This window comes from Monodon monoceros, unplaced genomic scaffold (genome assembly GCF_005190385.1).
Source record: "Monodon monoceros isolate NGI ecotype Baffin Bay Population unplaced genomic scaffold, NGI_Narwhal_1 Super_Scaffold_3, whole genome shotgun sequence".
NCBI lineage: Eukaryota > Metazoa > Chordata > Mammalia > Artiodactyla > Monodontidae > Monodon > Monodon monoceros.
Genome location: NW_021703780.1, coordinates 41,650,403 through 41,677,860, shown reverse-complemented (window position 1 = coordinate 41,677,860; position 27,458 = coordinate 41,650,403). Strand labels below are relative to the sequence as shown.

The 27,458-nt window shown below is 35.7% G+C and overlaps 1 protein-coding gene across 1 annotated transcript in view; it reads right to left on the bottom strand.

Moving 5' to 3' along the window:
* Positions 1–1,449: 1,449 nt before the first annotated feature.
* TINAG (tubulointerstitial nephritis antigen) overlaps positions 1,450–27,458 on the bottom strand; it is a 94,368-nt gene continuing 68,359 nt past the window's right edge. The window contains exons 10-11 of the mRNA XM_029243051.1: positions 16,885–16,930; positions 1,450–2,084 (exon numbers count right to left, since the gene is read on the bottom strand). Of these exons, the coding sequence (XP_029098884.1) occupies positions 1,950–2,084; positions 16,885–16,930 (181 nt within the window). The 3' untranslated portion in view covers positions 1,450–1,949. The remainder of the gene's footprint in view (positions 2,085–16,884; positions 16,931–27,458) is intronic.

The window sequence follows — 27,458 nt, the reverse complement described above, 5'->3', positions numbered from 1 at the left end:
TGGGAAGATCCCACATGCCACGGAGCACCTGGGCCCATAATCCATGGCTGCTGGGCCTGCGTGTCTGGAGCCTGTGCTCCGCAACGGGGGAGGCCACAGTGGTAAGAGGCCAGCATATCGCAAAAAAAAAAAAAAGAAAAGAAAAAAGTGTCTTAATACCTGTAGCAAAGACACTGCTGGTGCCCTCCCCACATCGCCTCACCTGTGCCATTTCAGTGGCCATCAACCTCACATCCAGCTACTGGAACCTGCTTTTCTTTGTCTATGGATTTTTTCTTGACACTGGAACCTGTTTCTTACACCCTTGTGCCAGGTAAGGACAGCCAGGAAATTCATGGCCCCAGGAGCAGCCCTCAACCAATAAGCTTCCTTCTTTGGTGGCATTTATCTGAGGGATGATATGGAGAGTCCCTAGTACATAAGAACTAGTTGCCTGATGCTTTGCTTGGTAATGTGCCTTTCATTGTCTGCCTTTGCTGCCCTGAATCACTGCCCTACTCCCTTCTCAGTGTTCCTTTCACCGCCAAAACCAACTAGTATTTACACTCAAAACCTTGTCTCAGGGAATCCAAACAGACAAACCCAAATTATGTCTCAATCCTCTGGGGACACATCAGCCAACCACAGCAAGGTGAATTAGACTCATGTATAGTTTCTAGGGGAGAAGTAAGTGAATAGATACTTCTTCTGATAAAGCTGCAGTGATTACTGGAGAAAACAATCATTAAGGAAACACTTTACCTTTCTGTGCTCTATTTTCTCACAATTTCAGCACATCTGGCTTATCTAACCAGGGTACCTTTGGGCACAACCCCATTAAAAAAAGCCCTACCCTGGAAATCCAGATAATAGAGGGCCCAGAAACAAAGACTATGGATATTTCACCAGTGTCGTTATAATCCACCATGCTCACTAACAGATCAGCTTTGCTTCTTCATTTATTAGTTTGCCATTTAAGATGCCAGTGAATTATTAAAAGATTGTATCCTTTCCCAACCAGGATGATGATAGTATTTTTGTTTCTCTGACTATAGAGACCTAAAATTAAAATTAGTTGCAAATTAGTGCCAATTTAGCTTACTTTTCAGCAACTCAAGCAGTGAACTGTGAAATGGTTGTGATAAAAGTGTGTTTATTCTTTCTGAGTCATGGCATCAGGTTGCTGTTTGGAGGAGGTAAATGTGTGATCTTTCCAGATACAGTTTTGCAGCTCATTTTAATAGACTTTACACAAAGGGCACTGGCTTCCAAAAACAGGAGTATGTGTGTATATCAGGACGGTACTTGCATCCAGCATCAGCCCCTAAGTCTTTTCATTACCTATCATCTTCCCCACCTCACAAGCCATTACACAGTAGGGTAAAGAGTAGCTCTTTCCTGTGAGAGTGAGTCACCTTTTGAGTTCAGATTGCGAGTTCAGCTTAGACAAATGAAAAGAAGCAAAATGTGAGCTTATTGAGGGAAACAATCTATTTCCATCTCTTTCTGGCAAAACATAAGCAAGGTCTGAATTAAGAAGGCATTATTGGGTTGAAAAAAATCGTAACAATGGTAAATTGGTGTTTTCGGTGCTTTTTGTCAGTTCTCATTGGTCAAAGAGAGAGAAACCAGCTCACATCTACAAACAAATGCTGTGAATGTTTAGAACAAGTGCCATCACACTGTTAAATGATAAAAGTCAAAAAGAACATTGTCAGGAGAGGGAAATAAAGACTGCCAGGGAACTGAAAGGTATTTGAAGCCACTCTCCATGCTCTGTTAGTGTTTTTACATACTCGGTAATATAAAGGAAGCAGGAGCTTAGAGCCCAGGGTGAAACAAGAAAACAAGCACGTTATACTAACAAGGCCAAGAGGCAGAGATTCCACTGTCACAGAGAACGTCACGTTGCTTAATTTCAACTTAAAGGGTGACTTGAATGCCTGGCCTTATGGAAATTTAGTGCTTTGTTATGGTTCATCTGAACTTGTCAGTTGGCCCCAAGCTGCGATAATCAACTTTTCAATGTCAGACTCATTTACTCCTCGAAGAATCCTGAAATAGCCATTCTCTCCCCAGGACTTTCCCCAGGAATTGGCAGCAATCTGCAGAAAAAAAAAAAAAAAAAAAAACTGAATAATACTTGGATATTTTTTAATCCAACCTGTAAAGTTACAGGGAACTCTTATGTAGCTTTATATGCTTTTGACTTATTATAGATTGTGATTATTAAGAACCTACACATTTTGAAAAGAAGAACAAAACAATTATATTATTCATTAATTACATTAATATGCATATATACTCATGTTCATGATAACCAGAATTGATGAATTCCCCCAGAGTACAACAATAACATATGAGACTTTGAAATGCCACATCAGAAAATGACACACGCTGCAGTTACAGAGTGTCTATTATGTGACTGGCCCTGTGCTAAGCACGGGAGGAACCATGATAAAAAATATCCTGTGTTCAGGGAGCTTATGGTCTAATGAAGAATGGTCAACATAAGGCAAGTACTAAGGTAGATATATGCACATAGAGAGGCATCTCACTTATCTGAATGGTTCAGGGAAGTTGTCATGAAGTACCACATGTGGTACATGTGATACATGTACCACATGTGATACATATTAAAGCCTAGGAGTAAATTAACCAGATTAAAAAAATTGAGGAAGGGAGATTCAGGTAAACAGTAAAAACATAAATATCAAAGCATAAAGCAGCATGAAGCAGAGAAATGAAGCAACAAAATTGTTATCATTAGATCATAAAACAGAAGCAGGTTGGTAGTTTATGATGCTAGAAGGGGAGGAGAGGAAATCCATACTAAGAAAATAATGGTGAAAATGATGACAAGTTGTTGAGTTACTTCCAGCAGGAGTGCAGGTGGACAAATTTATATTTTGATTACATTATTCTGTATGAACTGAGATGGATGAATTTAAAAGGGTAGGGAAAAGAACCCACAGGGATGTAAACAGCTCTTTGCAGGAAACCGTCCTCAGCAGGAAACCCCTTTTCTTGTCACTTTAGCAAAGCTATATTTTAACTAAACTTAAACAGTCCACTCCATGCTCTGCTCGTCTCTGACCCAAGCACAGTTTTCAAATCTTTTGGTCACACACTACCTTGCCTAATCTGTTGGTTCTTCCCATAGATCAAAGAAGTAGAAATGAAGAATAAATAACAGATGACCAGATCTCTTCCCTAGCTTCCCCTTCAGTGATCTCCAGAACAAACTGTGTGAACAAGACAGAAACTAAAGAAAGATCACAAAAGTGGACAAGCCTGCAGGCAGTAGGGGATGGCAAGAACTCTGACCCCCTATCCCAATGATTAACTGAGATTACTTCCCCTTTTCCCTTTAAAACTTTCATGGCCAAGAAGAATCTTTGGAGTTGGTTTTTGGGGGATACAAGTCTGCCTTCTCCCCAGATTTCTGACTTTCTGATTAAAAGCAATTTTCCCTTCCACCTTTATTTCTGGACTCTCAGTTCTGTTGCATTAATCTATTTGTCTGTTTTTATGCCAGTATCATACTGTTTTGATCACTATACATTCATATACTTGAAATCAGGAAATGTGATACTCCTTGCTTTGTTTTTCTTTCAAAGGACTGCTTTGGCTACTTGGGGTCTTTTTTGTTTCCATATAAATTTTAGGATTCTTTTTTTCAATTTCTGTAAAAAATGCCATTGGAATCTTGATAGGGATTGCATTGAAGATATAGATGTTTTCGGTAGTATTGAAATTTTAACAATATTAATTCTCCCCCTTCATGAACACAGGATACCTTTTCATTTATTTGTGACATTTTTGATATCTTTCATCAATGTCTTATAGTTTTCAGAGTAGAGATCTTTCACCTCCTTGGTTAAGTTTATTCCAAAGTTTTTTCTTTTTTTTTTTTGATGCTATTGTACATGGGATTGTTTGTTTTCTTTATTTCTTTTTCAGATAATCTGTTACTAGTGTCTAAAAAGGCTACTGATTTTTGTATGTTAGTTTTGTTATCCTGTAATTTTACTGAATTAATTGATTTGATCTAACAACTTTTGGGTGAAGTCTTTAGGATTTTCCAAACAGGTATACCTTGGAGATTTTGCAGGTTCAGTTCCAGAATACTGTAATAAAATGAATAGCGCAATAAAGTGAGTCACATAAATTTTTTGGTTTCCCAGTGCATATAAAAGTTATGTTTACACTATACTGTAGTCTTTTAAGTGTACAATAGCATTACATCTAAAAAAATGTGCATACTTTAATTAAGAATACTTTATGGTTAAAAAATGCCTACCATCATCTGATTATTTAGCAAGTTGAAATATTTTTGCTGGTAGAAGGCTTAAAATATTGCAAGAATTACCAAAATGTGACACAGAGACACAAAGTGAGCAAATGCTTTTGGAAAAATGGTGCCAATAGACTACTCAATATGGCCTATTGCCACAGATCTTCAATTTCTACAACAAAACAAAACAAAAAAAACAATATTTGTAAAGTGCAATAAAGTGAAGTGCAATGAAACATGGTATGCCTATATAAACTGCAAATAGAGACAGTTTTACTTCTTCTTTTCCAATTCTGATGGTTTTTATTTCTTTTTCTTGCCAGAGGGCTCTGGAAAGGACTTCCAGTACTATGTTGAATAGGAGTGGTGAGAATGGGCACCATTTTCTTGTTTCTCATCTTAGAGGAAAAGCTTTCAACTTTTCACCATTAAGTATAATGTTATCTATGAGGTACATTCCTTCTATACTTGTTAAGAGTTTTTTATCATTAACAAATGTAGAATTTTGTCAGATGTTTTTTCTGAATCTATTAAAATTACTATATAATTTTTTCTTTCATTCTATTAATGTGATGTTTCACATTAATTGGTTCATGTGTGTTGAACCATCCTTGCATACCAGGTATAAATCACATGTGATCATGGTGAATGATTCTTTTAATGTGCTGCTAAATCAAATTTGCTGGCAATAAAATGCTGTCTTTTTTTTTTTTTTTTTGGTATGCGGGCCTCTCACTGTTGGGGCCTCTCCCGTTGCGGAGCACAGGCTCCAGACGGGCAGGCTCAGTGGCCATGGCTCACGGGCCCAGCCGCTCCATGGCATGTGGGATCTTCCCGGACTGGGGCACGAACCCACGTCCGCTGCATTGGCAGGCAGACTCTCAACCACTGCGCCACCAGGGAAGCCCTAAAATGCTGTCTTAATTACTGTAGATTTATATAGTCTTGAAACCTGGTAGTGTACATCCTCCAACTTTGTTCTTCTTTACTGTGACTATCTTGGGTACTCTAGGTCTTGTGCATTTCCATTTAAAGTTTAGAATCATCTTTTCAGTATAATCCTCTCTCCCCCTCCAAAAAAAAAAAAAATGTCTGCTGGGACATAGATTAGGATGTTACTAAATTAATAGATCTATTTGGGAAAGTTAATCTAGAGACTTCCAGGTCATCAATATGGTATAATTCTCCTTTTAGCTAGGTCTTCTTTAATTTCTTGTAACACTAAAAATCTTGCACATTTTTCATTGACATATTCCCTAGGTTTTTATTTATTTATTTATTTATTTTTGGCTGCATTGGGTCTTCGTTGCTGCGCACGGGCTTTTCTCTAGTTGCATCATGTGGGGGCTACTCTTCGTTGTGGTGCACGGGCTTCTTATTGTGGTGGCTTCTCTTGTTGTGGAGCATGGGCTCTAGGCACACAGGCTTCAGTAGTTGTGGCATGAGGGCTCAGTAGTTGTGGCTCGTGGGCTCTAGAGTGCAGGCTTAGTAGTTGTGGTGCATGGGCTTAGTTGCTCCACGGCATGTGGAATCTTCCCAGACCAGGGCTCGAACCCATGTCCCCTGCATTGGCAGGTGAATTCTCAAGCACTGCACCACCAGGGAAGTACTTCCTAGGTTTTTAACTAGTTACATCATTTTTTTTTTTTTGTATTAGGACTTTAATTGGGCAAAAAGGTTAATTTCTTCACAACTGTTACATTAATAAAAGGCTTTAAGCTGAAATTAGTCATTAAACCTAAGTCACTTATATTTTCAAAAAACCAAGAAACAAATATAGACCAAAAATAATTACTTTCTCTTCAAAATATTTATAAAACTGGAAAGACTATCATACACAGAAAATTCTAATACTTCAAAGTAAAGCTATGTTTTCCCTGGAAACTTGCTAAATATTTCCTCAAAGATGTAAGCAGGAGTGCAGTATAGCAGAAACTGGACAGAGGACAGTCATAGCTTATGCCCCTAACTAGATATTTCCTATACTTTGTCTAAGCCATCCAATTTTTGGTACTGTGCTACAGCAGCCCTAGCAAACTGATACACTTCTGTATTCCCTAGGGTTCATTTTTGATGTTGCCTACTAAATATCCCAGTAATATTCTTTAAAAAGAATAACTCAGTATAACTCTTTAAAAAGCCAGACCATGACCTAGAGACTCTGTTCAGCTTATCTCCTCCCAGCTTATCTCCTCCTCTCTATTAAATTAAACCTTCATTTAATAGAGACAGCACTTCACTTTCCTTTCATAAATAGTTCTGTAATTTGTTCTCAGTTTTTCAAAAATAAAAAATATATTGTTGAGGGACTTCCCTGGCAGTCCAGTGGTTAAGACTCTGCACTTCCACTGCAGGGGGCAGGGGTTCGATCCCTGGTTGGGCAACTAAGATCCCATGTGCTGCACAGTGTAGCCAAAAAAAAAAATCTGGGAACCAAAAGAGCTAATCAAAGTCCCAGAAGGCAAGGGGGAGAGGTAATATGAAAGAGAGTTTGAGAGACATAGAGGATAATACGAGAAGGACAATCACCTATTTAATAGAAAGGTCCAAAAGTAAAGGAAGGAAAGATGGTATATTCAACTATAATAACTGAGACCTTTATAGTAGTCATCAATACTGTGAATCCTCAGAATTGGAACACAAAAAGCCCCAATTCTTACACAAAATTTAACACTACAGATATTACAGCAATATAATCAGAATTATTTTGGTAATGTCAGGTCTACTTTCAGATCAGAAATTTCCTGAAGAGTAATATCTCTCTCTCCTGGAATTTTAATTTCTGTAAGTAAAGACAGCAAGGTGTTTCTCTCACTGCTATAGATATAAGTAGAAATAATTATGAACTAGATGCAATACATGTAAGAAAAGGCAATAAGTTCATTATGAATTACAGTAATTATGACCCTTAGTAAAATGACATATCCCATCCAAAGAATTTCACACAATTCTACATTCCACATATATGTGTTAATATAAGATATTTATTTTTCTCTTTCTGATTTACTTCACTCTGTATGACAGTCTCTAGATGCATCCACGTCTCTACAAATGACCCAATTTTGTTCCTTTTTAAGGCAGAGTAATATTCCATTGTATATATGTATCACATCTTCTTTATCCATTCATCTGTCAATGAGCATCTAGGTTGCTTCCATGACCTGGTTATTGTAAATAGTGCTACAATGAACATTGGGGTGCATGTGTCTTTTTGAACTATGGTTTTCTTTGGGTGCTGGGTCATGTGGTAATTCTATTTTTAGTTTTTTAAGGAATCTCCATACTGTTCTCCATAGTGGCTGTATCAATTTACATTCCCACCAACAGTGCAAGAGGGTTCCCTTTTCTCCACACCCTCTCCAGCATTTGTTGTTTGTAGATTTTCTGATGATGCCCATTCTAACTGGTGTGAGGTGATACCTCATTGTAATTTTGATTTGCATTTCTCTGATAATTAGTGATGTTGAGCAGCTTTTCATGTGCTTCTTGGCCATCTGAATGTCTTCTTTGGATAAATGTCTATTTAGCTCTTCTGCCCATTTTTGGATTGGGTTGTTTGTTTTTTTTAATATTGAGCTGCATGTGCTGTTTATATATTTTGGGTATTAATCCTTTGTCCATTGATTCGTTTGCAAATATTTTCTCCCATTCTGAGGGTTGTCTTTTGGTCTTGTTTATGGTTTCCTTTACTGTGCAAAATCTTTGAAGTTTTATTAGGTCCCATTTGTTTATTTTTGTTTTTACTTCCATTACTCTAGGAGGTGGATCAAAAAATATCTTGCTGTGATTTATGTCAAAGAACATTCTTCTTATGTTTTCTGCTAAGAGTTTTACAGTGCCCAGTTTTACATCTAGGTCTCTAGTCCATTTTCAGTTTATTTTTGTGTATTGTGTTAGGGAGTGTTCTAATTTCATTCTTTCACATGTAGCTGTCCAGTTTTCCCAGCACCACTTATTGAAGAGACTGTCTTTTCTCCATTGTATATCCTTGCCTCTTTTGTAATAGATTAGTTGACCATAGGTGCGTGGGTTTATCTCTGGATTTTCTATCCTGTTCCATTGATCTATATTTCTGTTTTTGTGCCAGTACCATACTGTCTTGATTACTATAGCTTTGTAGTATAGTCTGAAGTCAGGGAGTCTGATTCCTCCAACTCCATTTTTTTCCCTAAAGGCTGCTTTGGCTATTTGGGGTCTTTTGTGTCTCCATACAAATTTTAAGATTTTTTGTTCTAGTTCTGTAAAAAATTCCACTGGTAATTTGATAGGGATTGTATTGAATCTGTAGATTGCTTTGGGTAGTATAGTCATTTTCACGATATTGATTCTTCTAACGCAAGAACATGGTATATCTCTCCATCTGTTTGTATCATCTTTAATTTCTTTCATCAGTGTCTTATAGTTTTCTGCATACAGGTCTTTTGTCTCCCTAGGTAGGTTTATTCCTAGGTATTTTATTCTTTCTGTTGCAATGGTAAATGGGAATGTTTCCTTAATTTCCCTTTCAGAGTTTTCATCATTAGTGTATAGGATTGCAAGAGATTTCTGTGCATTAATTTTGTATCCTGCAACCTTACCAAATTCATTGATTAGCTCTAGTAGTTTTCTGGTGGTATCTTTAGGATCCTCTATGTATAGTATCATGTCATCTGCAAATACTGACAGATTTAATTCTTCTTTTCCAATTTGTATTCTTTTTATTTCTTTTTCTTCTCTGATTGCTGTGGCTAGGACTTCCAAAACTGTGTTGAATAACAGCAGTGAGACTGGACATTCTTGCCTTGTTCCTGATCTTAGATGAAATGCTTTCAGTTTTTCACCATTGAGAATGATGTTTGCTGTGGGTTTGTCATATATGGCCTTTATTATGTTGAAGTAGTTTCCCTCTATGCCCACTTTCTGGAGCGTTTTTATCATAAATCGGTGTTGAACTTTGTCAAAAGCTTTTTCTGCATCTCTTGAGATGATCATATGGTTTTTATTCTTTAATTTGTTCATATGGTGTATCACACTGATTGATTTGAATATATTGAAGAATTCTTGCATCTCTGGGATAAATCTCACTTGATCATGGTGTATGATCCATTTAATGTGTTGTTGGAGTCTGTTTGCTAGTATTTTTTTGAGGATTTTTGCATCTATATTCATCAGTGACATTGGTCTGTAATTATCTTTTTTTATAGTATCTTTGTCTGGTTTCGGTATCAGGGTGATGGTGGCCTCATAGAATGAGTTTGGGAGTTTTCCTTCTTCTGCAATTTTTTGGAAGGGTTTGAGAAAGATGGGTGTTAGCTCTTCTCTGAATGTTTAATATAATTCACCTGTGAAGCCATCTGGTCCTAGACTTTTATTTGTTGGAAGATTTTTAATCACAGTTTCAGTTTCATTACTTGTGATTGATCTGTTCATATTTTCTATTTCTTCCTGGTTCAGTCTTGGAAAGTTATACCTTTCTAAGAATTTGTCAGTTTCTTCCAGGTTGTCCATTTTATTGGCATAGAGTTGCTTGTAGTAGTCTCTTAGGATGCTTTGTATATCTGTCGTGTCTGTTGTAACTTCTCTTTTTCATTTCTAATTTTATTGATTTTTGTCCTCTCCCTCTTTTTCTTGATGAGTCTGCCTAATAATGGTTTATCAATTTTGTTTATCTTCTTAAAGAACCAGCTTTTAGTTTTATTGATCTTTGCTGTTGTTTTCTTTGTTTCTATTTCATTTGTTTCTGCTCTGATCTTTATGATTTCTTTCCTTCTGCTAACTTTGGATTCTGTTTGTTCATCTTTCTCTAGATCCTTTAGGTGTAATGTTAGATTGTTTATTTGAGATTTTTCTTGTTTCTTGAGGCAGGCTTGTCTAGCTGTAAGCTTCCCTCTTAGAACTGCTTTTGCTGCATCCCATAGGTTTTGGATTGCTGTGTTTTCATTGTCATTTGCCTCTAGGTATTTTTTGATTTCCTCTTTGATTTCTTCAGTGATTTCTTGGCTCTTTAGTAACGTATTCTTTAGCCTCCATGTGTTTGAGTTTTTTACGTTTTTTTTCCCTGTAATTGATTTCTAATCTCATAGCATTGTTGTCAGAAAAGATGCTTGATATGATTTCAATTTTCTTCAATTTATTGAGGCTTGACTTGTGACACAAGATGTGATCTATCCTGGAGAATGTTCTGTGTGCACTTGAGAAGAAAAGGTAACCTGCTATTTTTGGATGGAATGTCCTATAAATATCAATTAAATCCATCTGGTCTATTGTGTCATTTAAAGCTTGTGTTTCCTTATTAATTGTCTGGATGATCTGTCCATTGGTGTAAGTTAGGTGTTAAAGTCCCCCACTCTTCTTGTGTTTTGTTGATTTCCTCTTTTAGAGCTGTTAGCAGTTGCCTTATGTATTGAGGTTCTCCTATGTTGGGTGCATATATATTTATAATTTTTATATCTTCTTCTTGGATTGATCTCTTGATCATTATGTAGTGTCCTTTCTTGTCTCTTGTACAATTCTTTATTTTAAAGTCTATTTTATCTGATATGAGTATTTCTACTCTAGCTTTCTTTTGATTTCCATTTGCATGGAATATCTTTTTCCATCCCCATACCTTCAGTCTCTGTGTGTCCTTAGGTCTGAAGTGGGCTTCTTGTAGACAGCATATATATGGGTCTTGTTTTTGTATCCATTCAGCGAGTCTGTGTCTTTTGGTTGGAGAATTTAATCCATTTACATTTAAGGTAATTTTCCATATGTATGTTCCTATTCCCATTTTCTTAATTGTTTTGGGTTTGTTTTTGTAGGTTTTTTTCTTCTCTTGTGTTTCCCACTTAGAGAAGTTCCTTTATCATTTGCTGTAGAGCTGGTTTGGTGGTGCTGAATTCTCTTAGCTTTTGCTTGTCTGTAAAGCTTTTGATTTCTCCATCAAATCTGAATGAGATGTTGCCGGGTAGAGTAATCCTGGTTGTAGGTTCTTCCCTTTCATCACTTTAAATATGTCATGCCACTCCCTTCTGGCTTGTAGAGTTTCTGCTGAGAAATCAGCTGTTAACCTTATGGGAGTTCCCTTGTATGTTATTTGTCGTTTTTCCCTTGCTGCTTTCAATAATTTTTCTTTGCCTTTAATTTTTGTCAATTTGATTACTATGTGTCTCAGCATGTTTCTCCTTGGGTTTATCCTGTATGGGACGTGCTGTGCTTCCTGGACTTGGGTGGCTATTTCCTTTCCCATGTTAGGGAAGTTTTCAACTATAATCTCTTCAAATATTTTCTCAGGTCCTTTCTCTCTCTCTTCTCCTTCTGGGACCCCTGTAATGCAAATGTTGTTATGTTTAATGTTGTCCCAGAGGTCCTTAGGCTGTCTTTATTTCTTTTCATTCTTTTTCTTTACTCTGTTCCACAGCAGTGAATTCCAACATTCTGTCTTCCAGGTCACTTATCCATTCTTCTGCCTCAGTTATTCTGCAATTGATTCCTTCTAGTGTATTTTTCATTTCAGTTATTGTATTGTTCATCTCTGTTTGTTTGTTCTTTAATTCTTCTAGGTCCTTGTTAAACAGTTCTTGCATCTTCTTGATCTTTGTCTCTATTCTTTTCCCGAGGTCCTGGATCATCTTCACTACCATTATTCTGAATTATTTTTCTGAAACATTTCCTATATCCATTTCAATTAGTTGTTTTTATGGGGTTTTATCTTGTTCCTTCATCTGGCACATAGCCCTCTGCCTCTACATCTTTTCTGTCTTTTTGTGAATGTGGTTTTTGTTCCACAGTCTGCAGGATTATATTCTTCTTGCTTCTGTTGTCTGCCGTCTGGTGGATGAGGCTATCTAAGAGGCTTGTTGAAGTTTCCTGATGGGAGGGACTGGTCTGGTTACATCAGTTTAGGTCATGTTTATTTTTAATTTCCCATTGTTTCTTGTTACTATATAGAACTATAATTTGTTTCTTATATTTTTCTAATATCAAGAAAGCTTGTTAAATATGCTTACTGTTTCTAATAGTTTATTTATATATATATATTTTTTTGATTTTCCATATTCATAATCATGTCATCTGCAAATAACATCAGTTATATTTCTTTCCACACCCCCCTTTATTTTTTGTTTGTTTGTTTTACTGCACTAGGTGGAACCTTCAGTAAAATTTTGATAAAAATGTTGACAATGAATGTTTTATTTTTCAGTAATAAGGGAAAAGCATTCAGTATTTTACCATTAATTATGATGTTAGCTATAGGGTTTTTGTGGATAAAGTTTATAAGGTGAAGGAAGGCAGGTTCTACTCCCAATTTTCGGAGGTTTTAGATCATAAATGACTTCTTTGGTCAGCAGAATTCTAAAATGACCCCCAAATTCCTCCTCTCTGGTGTATTTTCCCCATATAATCCTTTCCATTTGAGTGTGGGAAGGACCTGAGAATATAATGGGATATCACTTCTGTGATTAGGTTATGTTATCTCACAAAGTTGAACAGATTTTGAAGATGTGATTCAAATTCCCAATCAACTGACTGTAAGTTAATTAAAAGGGAGATTATTCTGCCTAAGCTAATCACGTGAGCCCTGTAGAAGAGAGTCTAGAAATCAGAAATTGTTTTCTCCTAATGATCTTGAAGTTACCGTGTTTGGAAAGGATTTATGAGAGTACCTATGGGGGGCAGGTGGCAAAAAAACTGTTATTATTGCATCTTCTGTACAAATTAAGATAATCATGTTTATTTTTCCATCTTTAGTCTGGCATGTAGAGGAACTATATTCATTGCTTTTACATGTAAAACCAACTTTGCACTCCTGCAATAAACCTCACTTGATCATAGTATATTGTCCTTTTAATATATTTTACAGATGTAATATTTTGTGTAGAATTTTGTGTTCATAAGAGATATTGCCCAGTAGTTTTCCTTTCTTGTGTTGTCCCTATCAAGTTTTGGTATTGGTGTTATGTTGGTTCATGAAGTGTGTTGGGAACTGTTTTTTTCTCTATTTCCTAAAAGATATTGACATAAAATTGATTTCATTTGTTCTTTAAATGTTTGGAAGAATTGACCAGTGAAGCAATTAGAGACTGGTGTTTTCTGTAAGAGTTTCTTTTTAATACAGAATCAGCTTTTCAAATAGTATTATAACTAGACTTTTCTATTTTCACCTTGTGTGAGTTTTGATGCTTTGCTTTCCAAGGAGTTTATTCATTTCATCTATATTTTCAAATATATTGGCATAATGCTTGCATAGCATCTTATATTACCTATTTAATATCTATTGAAACTGAAGAAAATCCTCTTTTTTCATTTCTATGTTAAATTTTTTTCTCTCTTGGTTTCTTTATGATTCTTCCTAGGAATTTAATCTTTTCAAAGAATCATATCTTTGCCCTCTTGATATTCTCTATTGTATGTCCATTTTTTTCCCATTGATTTCTGCCCTTCTCCTTTTCATTCCCTTCATTCTATTTTTTGGAGGTCTGAGTTCTTTATCTAGCTTACTGGATTACTATTTTCAACTTTTCCTTTTTTAATATATGCATTGATTTTAACCTTTCTTTTTTTCAAATACATGCATCTTCTATTACATTAAGTACTGCTTTAGCTAAGTAACACAAGTTTTGACATAGCACACTCTGTAAAATTTCAATCCTTTCAGTTTGTTGAACTTACCTTATGACCCAGCATATGGTCAACTTTGGCAACTAATCCATATGCACAAAAAGAATGTATATTCATTAATAGTTGTATCTAGTATTCTATGAATTTTAATTACATAAAGCTAGCTAATAAGTTTTTTTTAATCTTCTATATCTTTACCTATATTTTAGCTGCTTACTCTATGAAATAATAAGTAGGATGTGTTGAAATATACAACAAAATTGTGGATTTGTCTTTCTCTTTTCTTCTGTAACTTTTGCTTTATATTTTTGATGCTGTGTTATCTTAGCTTTTATTTGAATGAAAATGTTTCTGATTTACCTTCTCTGAAGAAAGTTGCCACTGGATATAAAATTCTAGTTTCTCTTACTTAGAGTTTATTGAGCTTCCGAATTTAGGTTGGTGTCTTTCTATTTTGGAAAACTTTTGGTCATCAGTTCTTCAAATATTGGTTCTGCTTCATTCTCTCTCTCATCCTTCTGAGAATACAGTTACATGTATGTTAAAACATTTGATTGTGTCCCACCCGTCTCTTCCCAGTGTTCTGGATTTTTCATTATATTTTCCTCTGTGTACTGCAAGTTGGATATATTTTATTGCATTTATTTAAGATATCTAATTCTGCCTGCTATTTAACCCATATCGTGAGTTCTTAATTTCAGACATTGCACTCACACCTACAATAATTCTTTTCTTTTTGTGTATTGAAATCATTTGTTGAAATTCTCTATCTTTTCATTCATATTTTAAAAAAAACTTTTACAATGGTTATTACATCTATTGCTTCTATTGATAGTTTTTTCCCTTGGTTATTGGTCACATTTTTCTGCTACACGTCTCAAAATGTTTAAATTCATGCTGGATACTTTGCCATGATAATTACAGTTGTCCCTTGGTATCGGTGGGGGATTGGTTCCAGGGGACCCCTCTCTCACTGCACCAAAATCCACAGATGCTCAAGTCTGCCAACTAAAAACTGACACCTGACATCTGCCTCTACAAGGATAAAGTCATTAGCCACTTCAGTCTCTGAGCTTCAACACACCTGAAAGGAGCTCAGGGTGGAGATCAGGAATGAGGCACACTGTGGTCTGGGAAAAACTGGCAGAACAGGCCTTTAGATAATTAGATATTTTCAGAAGAAGATTTTATGAGTCCAAATTCTTGCATCTTCTCATATATAGAAAAGCACTAAAATCCTGAACGGAGACATCTGCTTCTTGTGACTAGCAGTAACCTTCATGAAACTAGCAGCAACCTTCTGCAAAAATGTATGCTTGATTACATGTATTCCCCTGTCACTAAAATCATATATATATACAGACCTCTTCCCTATCTCTTCTGAGCAGTTCTTCAGAGCTATCTGAGATGCTGTCTCCTGAGCTATAGTCCCTATTTTGCCCCAAATAAAACTTAACTCACAACCCTCACATTGTGCAATTTTTTTAGTTGACAAGTCCCTTATTTAAAATGGCATAATATTTGCATGTAACCTACACACATCCTCTCGTATGCTTTAAACCATCTCCGGGTTACTTATAATACCTAATGCAATGTAAACGTTATGTAAATAGTTGCAATGCAATGTAAGTGATATGTAAATAGTTGCCCGTGTACAGCAAACACAAGTTTTGCCTTTTGGAAATTTCTGGAATTTTAAAAATATTTTTGATCCACAGTTGGTTGAATCTGTGGATGCAGAACCCTCAGATATGGAGGGGGGACTACATAGAGATTGACACTGAGATTATTTTCCAAAGAAGGTTAGCCTTTTCTTCTCCTAGAGAGATATGGTAAGGGACTAATCTTCTCAATTTAGTAAAGAGCTGAGTAGGATCAGGGCTAGAGAAAAGTTTTGGTTAAACTTAATTGCACCTGGTTTCAAATATTTCAGGGCTGTACCTACCATGTGTGTGTTTCAGGCTCTTTTCAGGCTTCCCCTACCCCGGGTTTGGCAATGCTGTAGATGATTTCACTCTGCCGTCCCCCCACCCTTAACTACTCACATTATTCTGCATTCAGAAATATTCCAGGAGGCTCAAATAATATATTCTCTTTCACATATCATAAATGTTAACTATTGAACACTAATTTTATTGACTATCTCAAGCTATTTTAATAAGGAAAATGATATTTAAGAAAGCTCAGTTCAAATACAAAGAAACATCATTCTACTCAAAAGCATAACACCTCCACATGTCAACAAGACAAATACGAGTGGTGACCACATACTTGGGTGATTGATTTTTGTGAGTGCCTTGTGGAGAAATCTAATTAACAAGAGTCACTTGAGTGAGCACATGCCCTAATATTTAGTGTTTTATAAGTTATAATATGCCCTGTAATGCATACATTCAAGTTCAAATTCTATCATGAATATCATTACCTAAACTTTATTTCTGGGGGATAAAAGGTATATAGTATAAGGACCTGGGATATCTTTATTGTAATCAACTGAATATTTGAGATAATATATTCCAATCTTCTTCAAACTTTCTTACATATAACTTCTATTATTTTTTTAGACTAGATATTAGTTTTTTCTCAGTAAAGAATCATGTGTATGTCATAGATGGCAAAAACAAAACTATATATATATATATATATATATATATATATTTGATACTAACATTACAAAAGCATCACCCATAGCAAAAATAATGTAAGAATACAAAGTTGATTGACACATATGTGAGAACTCTAATCATTCCTTTAATTTTAATATAGGTGATAATAGAACAAAAGTTATTCTGTTGATTCTCATTTTGAAAAATAATACTGATTCATCTGTTACAATTTGAGATAAAAGGAGTTGTAAAATGTTACTATAATATAGGTGATTATAATGGATTTTCTGTTGGAGAAAATACCAGTATTACAAATTATATTACAGTGACTTAGGATATGACTAAATAATACAAAGCTGGGAATACAGATGATTCTAAAATACTCACTTCACAGTAGAAATTTAATTGAAAAGCAGTACATACCCAAAATTTTTCTTTCCGCCCCTTTGCTCCTCTCAGTGTGCCCCATCTAAAAATAACAATAAAAAACATGGTTTAAAATGTTTGAGTTGCATCTTGATAAAATTCAAATTATTATCAGAATTATATCTTTTCTTTTCTCTTTGCCTCACTGTGTTTTATTATGGAACTGTCATCATTGCCTACAGAAATGTGCATGTATCATTTTCGTTTTAACCAAAACTTCATTGACTTCTTCAGAATATACTCATCTATGTCCAAATGGCTTGAAATCAAACTCTTTGACCAAAGGATATAAGTCTTAGGGCAGCAGGGATGCAGGGGTTTTAAAGTACTTAAAGGTGCCTCCCCTCTTCATATCTCACCTTCTGAAACTCTGCTAAAAATCTCCAAGACTACTGATAAAAAACATAATGTAAATTAAGATAACTGTTGTAGAAAAGAGCATTTATGTAAAAATATTCATATGCATATATTATTCTAGAAAATGGCTGTATGCCTAATGTGGCATTTCTATATATACATGTACATATGGAAATCAAATACTATATTCTCAGTACTGAGCCATTCTCAATGTAGCAGGTAACAGTTCATAAAATATACAGGCCTAAAATACCTCATTTCTTTTCTCTTGACTAAACCCAGTGACATAGATGTTACTAACATGTTCTATTTACTAACGAAATATCAAGACCTGTCCAGGATCACAGAATGTTGTTGAGCCAGCATTCCAAATTTCATGTTCTTAACATGCCATATTGCCTCTCTTGTAAAGATACAGTCCCCAACTACAGTGTGTCCTGAATGACATTAGTTTTATGTGGAGAAAGTATATTGACCACCATTTTCATGCACTTTGGTGGATTATGAGAAAATAATCCTTCCCACTTCAATTCATTCCTAATACCCCAAATCTCAACGTCAGAGTGGTATGCCATTGTATAAAAGAACATTCTGGAAGAGGTACAAATTTGTTGTTCAAATATTTTCAACATATTCATTTGCCAGAAAGCTGTTTTTCATAGGGTATAAAATAGAATGATGGCACCACAGCATAGAAGTATTGCTTAAAGATGACAGGTTTATTGTAAGGATCTTGGGGCATTCAAGAGAATATGCAATAATGCATTTGGATCCTTTGGTATGAGAGTGAGGGAAGAAAAAAGTGATTTGGGAAATAGGAAAACACTAAAGAACAATTTTTCTTTAGTTTGTTCCTGATGGAGACTAGGACTGGTAATTGCACTGATTGCCATGTCTTTTTTAGTTATCTATGCACAGAGCAGTGGACTGAAACACTTTAGGGTTTCAAATATTCTAGCCGCTTTAACATGTAAGTTCAAACTGGTTCAGTTTTCAAAATCATTTTTCAGTTTTGTAATTGTACCTACCTCCTTGTAACTTTTCTAAAAATGCTATCACCATTGAAAAAATTTACCAGTCATACTATGTGCCCCCAAATCTTCTAAGGTCATTATGTACTTCAAGCAGTGACCATATCTGAAACCTTGAGTTGCTTATTTTTTACTCATGGTTTTTATGACAATTTCAGGAAGCCTGTACCACTCAAGCAAACTTCCTTTCAGGCAGTCTGAACACTAGTTACTTTAGCTATTTACATGAAATACAAAATATCAATATAAGACTAAATCAGAAAAATTTAAGGAATCATATGACTCCAAAACAATACAGGCAGGAGAGGATGCCCATATCTGAGATCCCACCAGACATGGTGAGAAGTTGAGATCCGTCTTGCTTGAGGCACTAAGGAGCCTCATAAGAAAGAACTCCCAATCAAGAAAGAGGTATTCAGACACGACAAGCTCAATCCAGTAATTAAGCCCTCATCAAAAGCGAGGAAGAGCCATTGAGAGTATGATTTGTTCCCAGCCACTCAGATACATCCAAATTTAGCTCCACACTGAACTCAGCTAAGTTTGGAGTTGGGGGAGAAGCAAGTCAGACTTGTTATTAAAATCTGAAAGAGCTATTTCACTAAAAACTGTATATTCCATAAAACACTTTAATGATAATCAAATAGAGGATAATACCAAAATTGGATAAAGGTTTCTTTCCCACTTTGTAAGATATTTCTAACTTCCTGGGCTCTACTGCATTGAGAATGGTGCATGGGAAGACAAAGTAGTATAACAGAGGGAATTGGAAGACATACAGGCAAAATACACTATGAAGTAAGTATTGCATTTATTATTAAGTCCATTTTAGATACCACTAGGCACTCTCAGAAATATTGAGACATTGCTTTGGGACATGAAGATCCACAACTGCATATAGGGTTAAGATTTACCAAAATGATGACTACACATAATTCCATTAACAGCAGATCAAAGAGTAACTACAGTGGACCCTTGAACAATATGGGTTTGAACTGTGCAGGTCCACTTATACAGGGGTTTCTTTAACTAAATACATATTACAGTACTATAGGGTCTGCAGTTGGTTGAATCCGTGGATGAGGACTATGGAGTTAAAAAAGTTACATGCAGGATTCCAAATGTGTGGGTCAGTGGCCCTAACCCCAGCATTGTTCAAGGGTCAATTGTAATTCTAAGGAAACATTTCCTCACAAATGAGGAGAGGCACTTCAGAATGTAGTTGTATAATTTTTCTTATTGTAGTATTATCAAATAAGTTAAAAGTGGACTAAACTACTTTATTTTGGAGATATCTAGGAAACACGAACTATCACTTTTGTTCAAACGGCCATATTTTTCATATGTTCCTATATATTTTGTTATGATTATCTAAATAATATTTTTAATGATATAATAGCATTATTATCTTACAAATCTATCAACTCTTTGGAGTTGCTATAAATTTCTTTTCAGGAAGTACTGCTGTTTATTATAACCTTAAGATGCCTTATTTTGAGCACCATTTTTAACCCAGGGAGAATGCAAGCATTAAAATTATTATAAACATTCTCAAAATGGACAGAAAAAGTTATTCAAGGCTTCAAATAAAGGTGAGGGAGGAAAAGGAAAATAAGTCTGCTGAAGCTGATAGTTTCAGGGGCTTGGATGCTTGTGAAAAAAATTATAAACAAAGGATGTGGACCTTTATGCAAAATTCAGCTGGAAAGAAAATACCACAGCTCATCACAGAAGCTAATGTTCGGTTCCCCTATGTTACAACCTCTGTGTCAAATGACAAGCAAGTTTCATCCATCAGAGGGTCTAATGTTTGCACTGCAACCTCCAGCTATCTTTTGTTTCCTCTATCTTCAGTAGACTGTTCCTCAGATGGTAGTCAAATATCCCATAAAGTCGCAAAGGAGTGTTGTAGAAAAATAGGTGAGTGGGTTATTTTCTAAATACCCCAGGTTCTGAACAACTGGGAAAAATCACTTGACCACAGGTAATTTTTCATTGGTTTAAGAGTGAATTCATGCAATTAAAACCTTTATCCAAACAAAGATAAATGTTAACTAGTACAAAACAAGAAGACTACTATTATTCATTTACAGAGAGAGTCCCTTTATTTTTGACCTAAGAAGGGCATTTTTCCCATATATATACTTTCCTGAATTGTGGTATTGATTGTACCAATAGGTTGAAAATTTTAGAAATATGTATATATTTTCACAAATATCTTCTTGTCAGGCAGTGGGTGTCTTTGAGGACATGAGGATTTTCATTACAGTCATACTTGCTCTAAGCCTATGTACACACTTCTTTCCTTCCATTACACCTCTTCATTTAGGACTATTCAAAAACATTTGTTTAGACGAACCAGAACCTTAGCCATCTTCTGCTGAGATTGTTTCCTTAAACTTGTTCATCTAAAACAACTGTACAGGGACTCCCTGGTGGCGCAGTGGTTAAGAATCTGTCGGCCAATGCAGGGGACACGGGTTTGATCCCTGGTTCCAGGAAGATCCCACATGCTGCAGAGCAACTAAGCCCATGTGTCACAACTACTGAGCCTGTGCTCTAGAACCTGTGCTCTGCAAAAGAGAAGCCACCGCAACGAAGAGTAGACCCTGCTTGCCACTAGAGAAAGCCCACGCACAGCAACGAAGACCCAACACAGCCAAAAATAAATAAATAAATAAATTAATTAATTAAAAAAAATAAAACTACTGTACTACAGGTTCACCAGCTGGAGAGACCTTAAGAGCAGCTGTTCTTGCCTTGAGGGATTCAATTGCCTATGAACTTATACTATTCTTTTCATGTTTTCTACCTCATTAAATTAAATCATTTCCACTATTTGTTAAGACACATTAATGCTCCTTTTCCTTACAATTTAGTGACTCCTGGGGAAATGCTGGTATTGGAAAACTCCAGGCAGCTCGCAGCTCATTGCCATATTACCTGATGATGCCTGAGGAGCGATGGTTCCTACACTGAGTCTATTGCTACATCTCTCACTTCAAGCACATGATCACCTAACCTCTTCCTTCTGGATTATTCTTATATGTTCATTTTTAGGTAGTTCTGGAAACACTACTCTTTTGCATAATATTAAATGTTTTTCTTGGAGATACCATAAATTCTGCAAAGTAAACTTTAAAGAATGATGTAAGATTTTGTATGGCTAAGGTCCTTTGAAAAGGATGTTGTTCTTTTCAGACAACGGTGCTAAACAATATTAGACCTCTTAAAACCCTATTTTAAGCTCTGCCTAGATAGTAAAACAATTGGAACTGAATAAGTACTTTGTATAAGACTTTAAATGATTTTTTTTTTTCTCTTCCTTGGTTTTGTTTGATTTTGCCATTGAGGTCAATTTATACAATGTGGTCGTATTAGACATGGTAAATAAGAGAAAAGTGAATATACAATTTTCTTAAAGTAATATTGATATTCCTATAAGTATCCCTTTTAATAATGAAAGTACAGCATCCCTTGTGTACTTCACCCATTTATTTCTGCCTTTATTCAGCAAACTACTCTTTAGTGCAAAGAAAATGTATCTTCTACCTTCAAGAAGCTGATAATCTAATGGGAATGACGTTGGGAAGTAAAAACACAAACAAGTATAAAAATAATTTGAATTCTATAATTGCTACCTTTATAAAAGCATGTTTCACAATTTTTCTATGAGTTACAGGTGCGGAAATTAACTGTGGAGGGCAAAGACAACTGCCTTCACAGAGTGGAGTAGAAATTCTTCAGGTGGAAATGGGAGTGTAGAATTGTAGGTACAGTAAGTGCAAAGTCACAAGAGAGCCATGAAAATCTCATCTCAGCCTATTCTTAGAGCAGCACTTGGTTCAGTGTGACTGGAGAACAGAGGTGGGAGTGGCTGGAAATAAAGTTAGAAAAGGAGATTTGGCTCAGCCCGTAAAGAGCACTCAAGGCTACCAAGCTTGTCATTTATAAAGTGATGGTAAAGAGTCATCCACATATGGGATGTGACATGATCCAGATAGTTTTTCACAGAGACAACTCTGGTGTTAGCATGGGGATAGATTCCAAGGGGGAGGAGATTGAAAGCTTAAGATGAATATTTTCATTAAAGCAAGACATAATGAAATGCTGAATAAGAATGTAAGTTCTCTCAAGCAAATGTTGATTCTTTTAACAGCTGTGTCTCCAACATCTGGGATAGTGACTATCACACAGGAAACCCTCCATAGATATTTTTTGAGCAAGTACACTGGCAGTGGGAATGAAAAGGAGGGCACAGATTTGAGAGCTATTTTGGAGATAAAAGGGAGGAATTTATTGGCTAATTTATTTTGACTGAAAGGAAGAAGAAGGAGTCAAGGTTAACTGCAGGATTTCAAGGTTGAATGAGTAGGGAGGTACATCAAATGCGGCAAATCTCGGGGTACACTTCACACTATAGAGAGATGTGTTCCTGATGACCAGGTTGATTGATCATCGCCAAGACTAATTACAGAGTTGCTTCATCTTCTTTTGAGTGGTTCTGCATATAAACCTTTAAATTCATGGATTTTCAGGGTTTCTGACAGGTAAACCACTGAAGGAACCAAGGAAAGCTGATAATTAGAAATAATTGTGAAAGAGACTTTCTGCAGAGTGAGGAATTCTTCTGTGACAAGAACAATTATTTCTAACTCACATGTCAGGATCATATTTGCTTAGGAATCAACTTCTTTAAAGCAGGTCTCACCTCCAGCTAAGAATTCGGAGTTACAAGAAGAAAAAAAATTACTTTATATTGATGGTAGGCATATTACACTGTAGCCCAATCATCTAGATCAAAATGTTGCAATGCTTCTGGTGATCTGTTACTTCTGGGGTCACAGCATGTACCCAATAGACTGACAAGAGGAATTCAAACTCATGTTTTCTGGGCAGACCAATTCCGTATTAGTGAATATAGATCCAGACAGATAAAAAGCAAAGTTTCTAAACAGTGGACATGTAAAGAAACTTGATGCAGTACAGACAACTAGAACAGGAAATTTTGGAGGAAAACAGGGAACAGATACGTAAGAGAGACTGATATGAAACTCCAACCCTTCTTATTAAGGAAATGAAAGTCAGATAGGATACAAGTATAAAGAAACCACCAGATGAGTTTCAAGTCAATAACAGTGATATGACTACTCTGGATATAGGACTTTACTTCTAAAGGTGAGACAGCAGATAGATGATTAGGTCCCTTTAACACAAAGATTTGAAAGATAACTGCAGTAATAATGAAGCAGAGATACACAGGCTTTTTTTGTCTTATGAATGTTCTAGCAGAGACACTTAGTAACTTTATTCAAAAAAATACTCAGGCTTGGTGAGCGTGGCAGTGTTGAATATGACAAAAGCCATCACAAAGTGCTAATTAATGCTAGATCAGAGATGAATGAAAATAGACAGCATGGGAAAGCAAAATAAAATGAGGGTCTTACCCATTCCCCTTCACTTCCTACTGAAACGAAATGTACATTAAGCCAGGGTGCACTGAATCTAAGACTGGGTACTTTTATTGATGCATTCTGCCAAGGAGCTACAAACTTTATCATTGATTGAAGAAGTAGATGGAGATTTCTGAAAGATAATTATTTTGTATGAAAATGTCAGAGAAGATTGTGTGTACTGTGCGCTCCTCACTTATTAATCATCCAAACAACACTGTTTATTGAACTGCTGACATATTGCTTACACTACCCTCTCTTAATATTTCAGGAAGCAAAAAGATTGCTGAGTATACTGTCACATTTAATTTGACCTATAAAAAGGATTATGGTGGAAATTGATGACAAGGTTGTACCCAGTTTATGCTCTGGTCAGAATGATCTGCTGTGAAACTGGGAGAAGTATCCCAGAATATGTGTTAAGATGTCCACACCATGTGAAATATACTGGGGAGAGATTGCAGAACCAAAACTGTCCATCATCGTCAATGACAAAGAACTAGGGTAATATCTAATGATGACACACCATGAGGGAAAACTTCAGCCCTTTGATGTTAGGAATAGAAATGGCTTTCTATTTCTTATAAAATCTTAGCACTGAAAGGAGACTTCAGGGGTTGGAGTATATGACTCACAGGCTAAATCTGGCCCACAGCCTGTTTGTTTGTTTTTTAGTTATTTTTTTAAATTGAAGTATAATTGATTTACAATGCTGTGTTAGTTTCAGATGTACAGCAAAGTGACTCAGTTATGGAACAGTCAAGCTCATTCTTCTATAAATTATCTATATCTACAACTGACAGTGTTGAATAGTCAAGACCATACAGTTCCCCAAATTAATCTGACTCTAATCCAATTTCTTTGCTTCATAGATAAGACAACTAAAGCCCCAAGACTTTAAGTAACAGTTCAAAATTATATGGTAAGTGACTAAATTGTCACTAGTATCTAAGGAGCAACCTATAACATTAGCGACAAAAAGTAGGACCAGGAGAAGATAGAAATGGATGGAGTCATTTCCAGCTGTGAAGAGGAAGGGCATGATCAGCCTTGACTAATTTGCAGAAGATACCAAGAAGAAAGGGGCACACCTGAGAGAAGAGAAAGAGATAATGCCAGGGTTTACCTTTTGTGTCTTCATACAGGAGTCATGAAAGGTTTGGAAGGGGAAGGATTGTAGGCAACCATAGAAAGATAAAGCTGGTGATGGTGAACAAGATGGACTAAAATGAAAAAGTGTGGGGCAGGCAGAACAGCTTGGTCATGATAACAATATTCCAATCAGGGTTGCATTCATCACATCCAACCAACTCATTTATATCCAAAAATGTAATGACCCTAATGATTAGAATCATGAGGATGGAAAAGAATAATATTTGTTACATTTATTTTGAGGATCAAAGTAAATCAAATTTGTCACTTAGCATCACAAATAGTCCTCATTCATCTGTGAAATTCATTTTTTCTGCAACCTTTCCCCTTTTAGGGTAACATAGACTTGGCCCTACCTTCTCTTTGGTCATATTGAAGGAGTCCGTCATATCCTACATGCTTCTGTTCAGAGGAGACATTATAAATCACCATAGCAACACACGCCTTTTAAGAAAATCTCCCAGTTCATTCACTCATCAGAACTGTCCTGTAGATTATGTTTTCTGGAGCGTAAGATAAAATCCTGATCCTAGATTCCAACATGGTAAGCTTGTATTATATACTTTCTAAAAATGTGCTGTGATTATCCTGAAAGTACTCTCTCTTTCAAGGGACAACCAATCCACACTTCCTCCTGACAAAAGAAGTCAGAAGCCACTCTACTTCCTATTCCCGATATCCCCCCAACACCACCACACGTCAGGAAATTCACAAGCATATACTTTACCTAACCTCCATTGTGAATTCTATCATATTTGAAATTTTAAGGACAACACCTACCACAGAAGGTATTCGTTTTTAAAACAGAATCACCAAAAGTAATGTATTAAGCTGAATTTCGAAGATAACCCTGTACCAGGGACTAATAACGCTCCATCACACAGGCCCCCCAAATCTTAAGTATCCACATACATTAAAACTCATCTTAGCAAGAAAGTAAAGTATACTTTCCCAATAACTGAAAGCCATAATTTTTATATTATTATTAATAACAGTAAATATTTATTGAATGCTTCCATACATCAAGCATACAAGTACTGTGTATGCATGATCCCATTTATTCCGCACAAGCATCATTTTATCCCCAGGTTACAAAAAGCTAAACACATCTCAGTAAATGGCAGCAAGAGATTTTTGATATAGATTGTCTGACTTCAACACACATACTCGTAACACTGTGTTGTGTCCCAGGGGTCTACTAAACAAGATTAGTACTGAAGCGGCTTGAGCTTAGCATCGATTCTGCAACTAGACAGCATGGGAATCTCTGGAAAATCTCTATCACTATACCCTCTTCTTTTACATTAGGTTATTGGGTAGATAAAATCCGGGTCCTTTACAGATCTTAGATGGATAAGATATTTTAAGTTTGAAAAGTAGTATATTCTTTAATCAATTTAATTAAATTATCCTTTTAATACTTCTTTTATTTTTAATAGTATTTACTACTAAAATACCTCAACCTGGTAATGAAAGTGAAATAAAATAACAGTTTAGCAGTCAAATAGCTTCATATTTAAAAGTTGCATTTAATAAAGATATAGAAATCTTAGGATATAGGGAAGAGAAAAAAAGTTTTATAAAAATGAAATCCTTGAAAAATAGCATTTCTCTAAAGAAAAATAAGTGCAGTATACTTAATAATAGTCTTTAAAAAGTAAGAAAGTTTATGTTATCTTCTTTATAAATAAAACATTCAAGTTCCAATTAAGTTGCTCTGAGTTTGTTTGTTTTAATCTCATTAGGAAAATAATTAGATAAACATTGAAAAAATGAGAGCAATGCAGCAATGTGAATACCATGTAATATTAAAATAAAGTGGTAGAAATTGAATGATAGACAGTGTGTATTTTGAACAGGGCACCTCAGAATCAAACCTTAATAAATTTATGTAAGAATTTAATAAGCTATAAAAAATGCATTTCAAAGAGTAAGGAAGGAATGGATTATTCATTATGTGGTCTTGATGCTTTTAGCTCAGAGTCTGGAGGAAAAAATTAGATCATCACCGCACATCATCACCCAAATATCTTCCAGGTAGATCTTTGACTTAATTACTTTAGAAATAGAACTTTAAAAATTTAGAATAAAAGTTAAAGTATTGCCCAGGTCAAAATCATTAAAAATAAATTTATGAAGCCAACAATAAACTGGGGTTTAGTCTTAAAAACGAAGACTCTGTTAGAAAAGCAAATAAAGAGCAAGAATAATAAGTTCACAGTAGAGGAAATGCAAAGGCTTAATTAACATCCTAGTAACCTTTACTCCAGGGTCATTTCCTACTCTAGTCCTGACTTGTACATTCTCTAATGCACCTGCATGCTCTTAGGTGAGGTTCCCCTCCTCTATGCTCTCTAACACTTCGATTCCATCTGTGCAAAACCAATGCACTTACATTATATGGGTTTCTTGTTTGTTTGTTTGTTTTAATTCTTGTAGATCAGTCAAGATGGCAGAGGAGAGAGACCCTGAGCTCACCTCCTCTCACATTGTATGTTTACAGGGCTGTTCTCACTACTAGATCAAAAACACTTCCAGGCCAGGCCAGTGTATGAACATGGTTTCCCAGAGTTCAGGT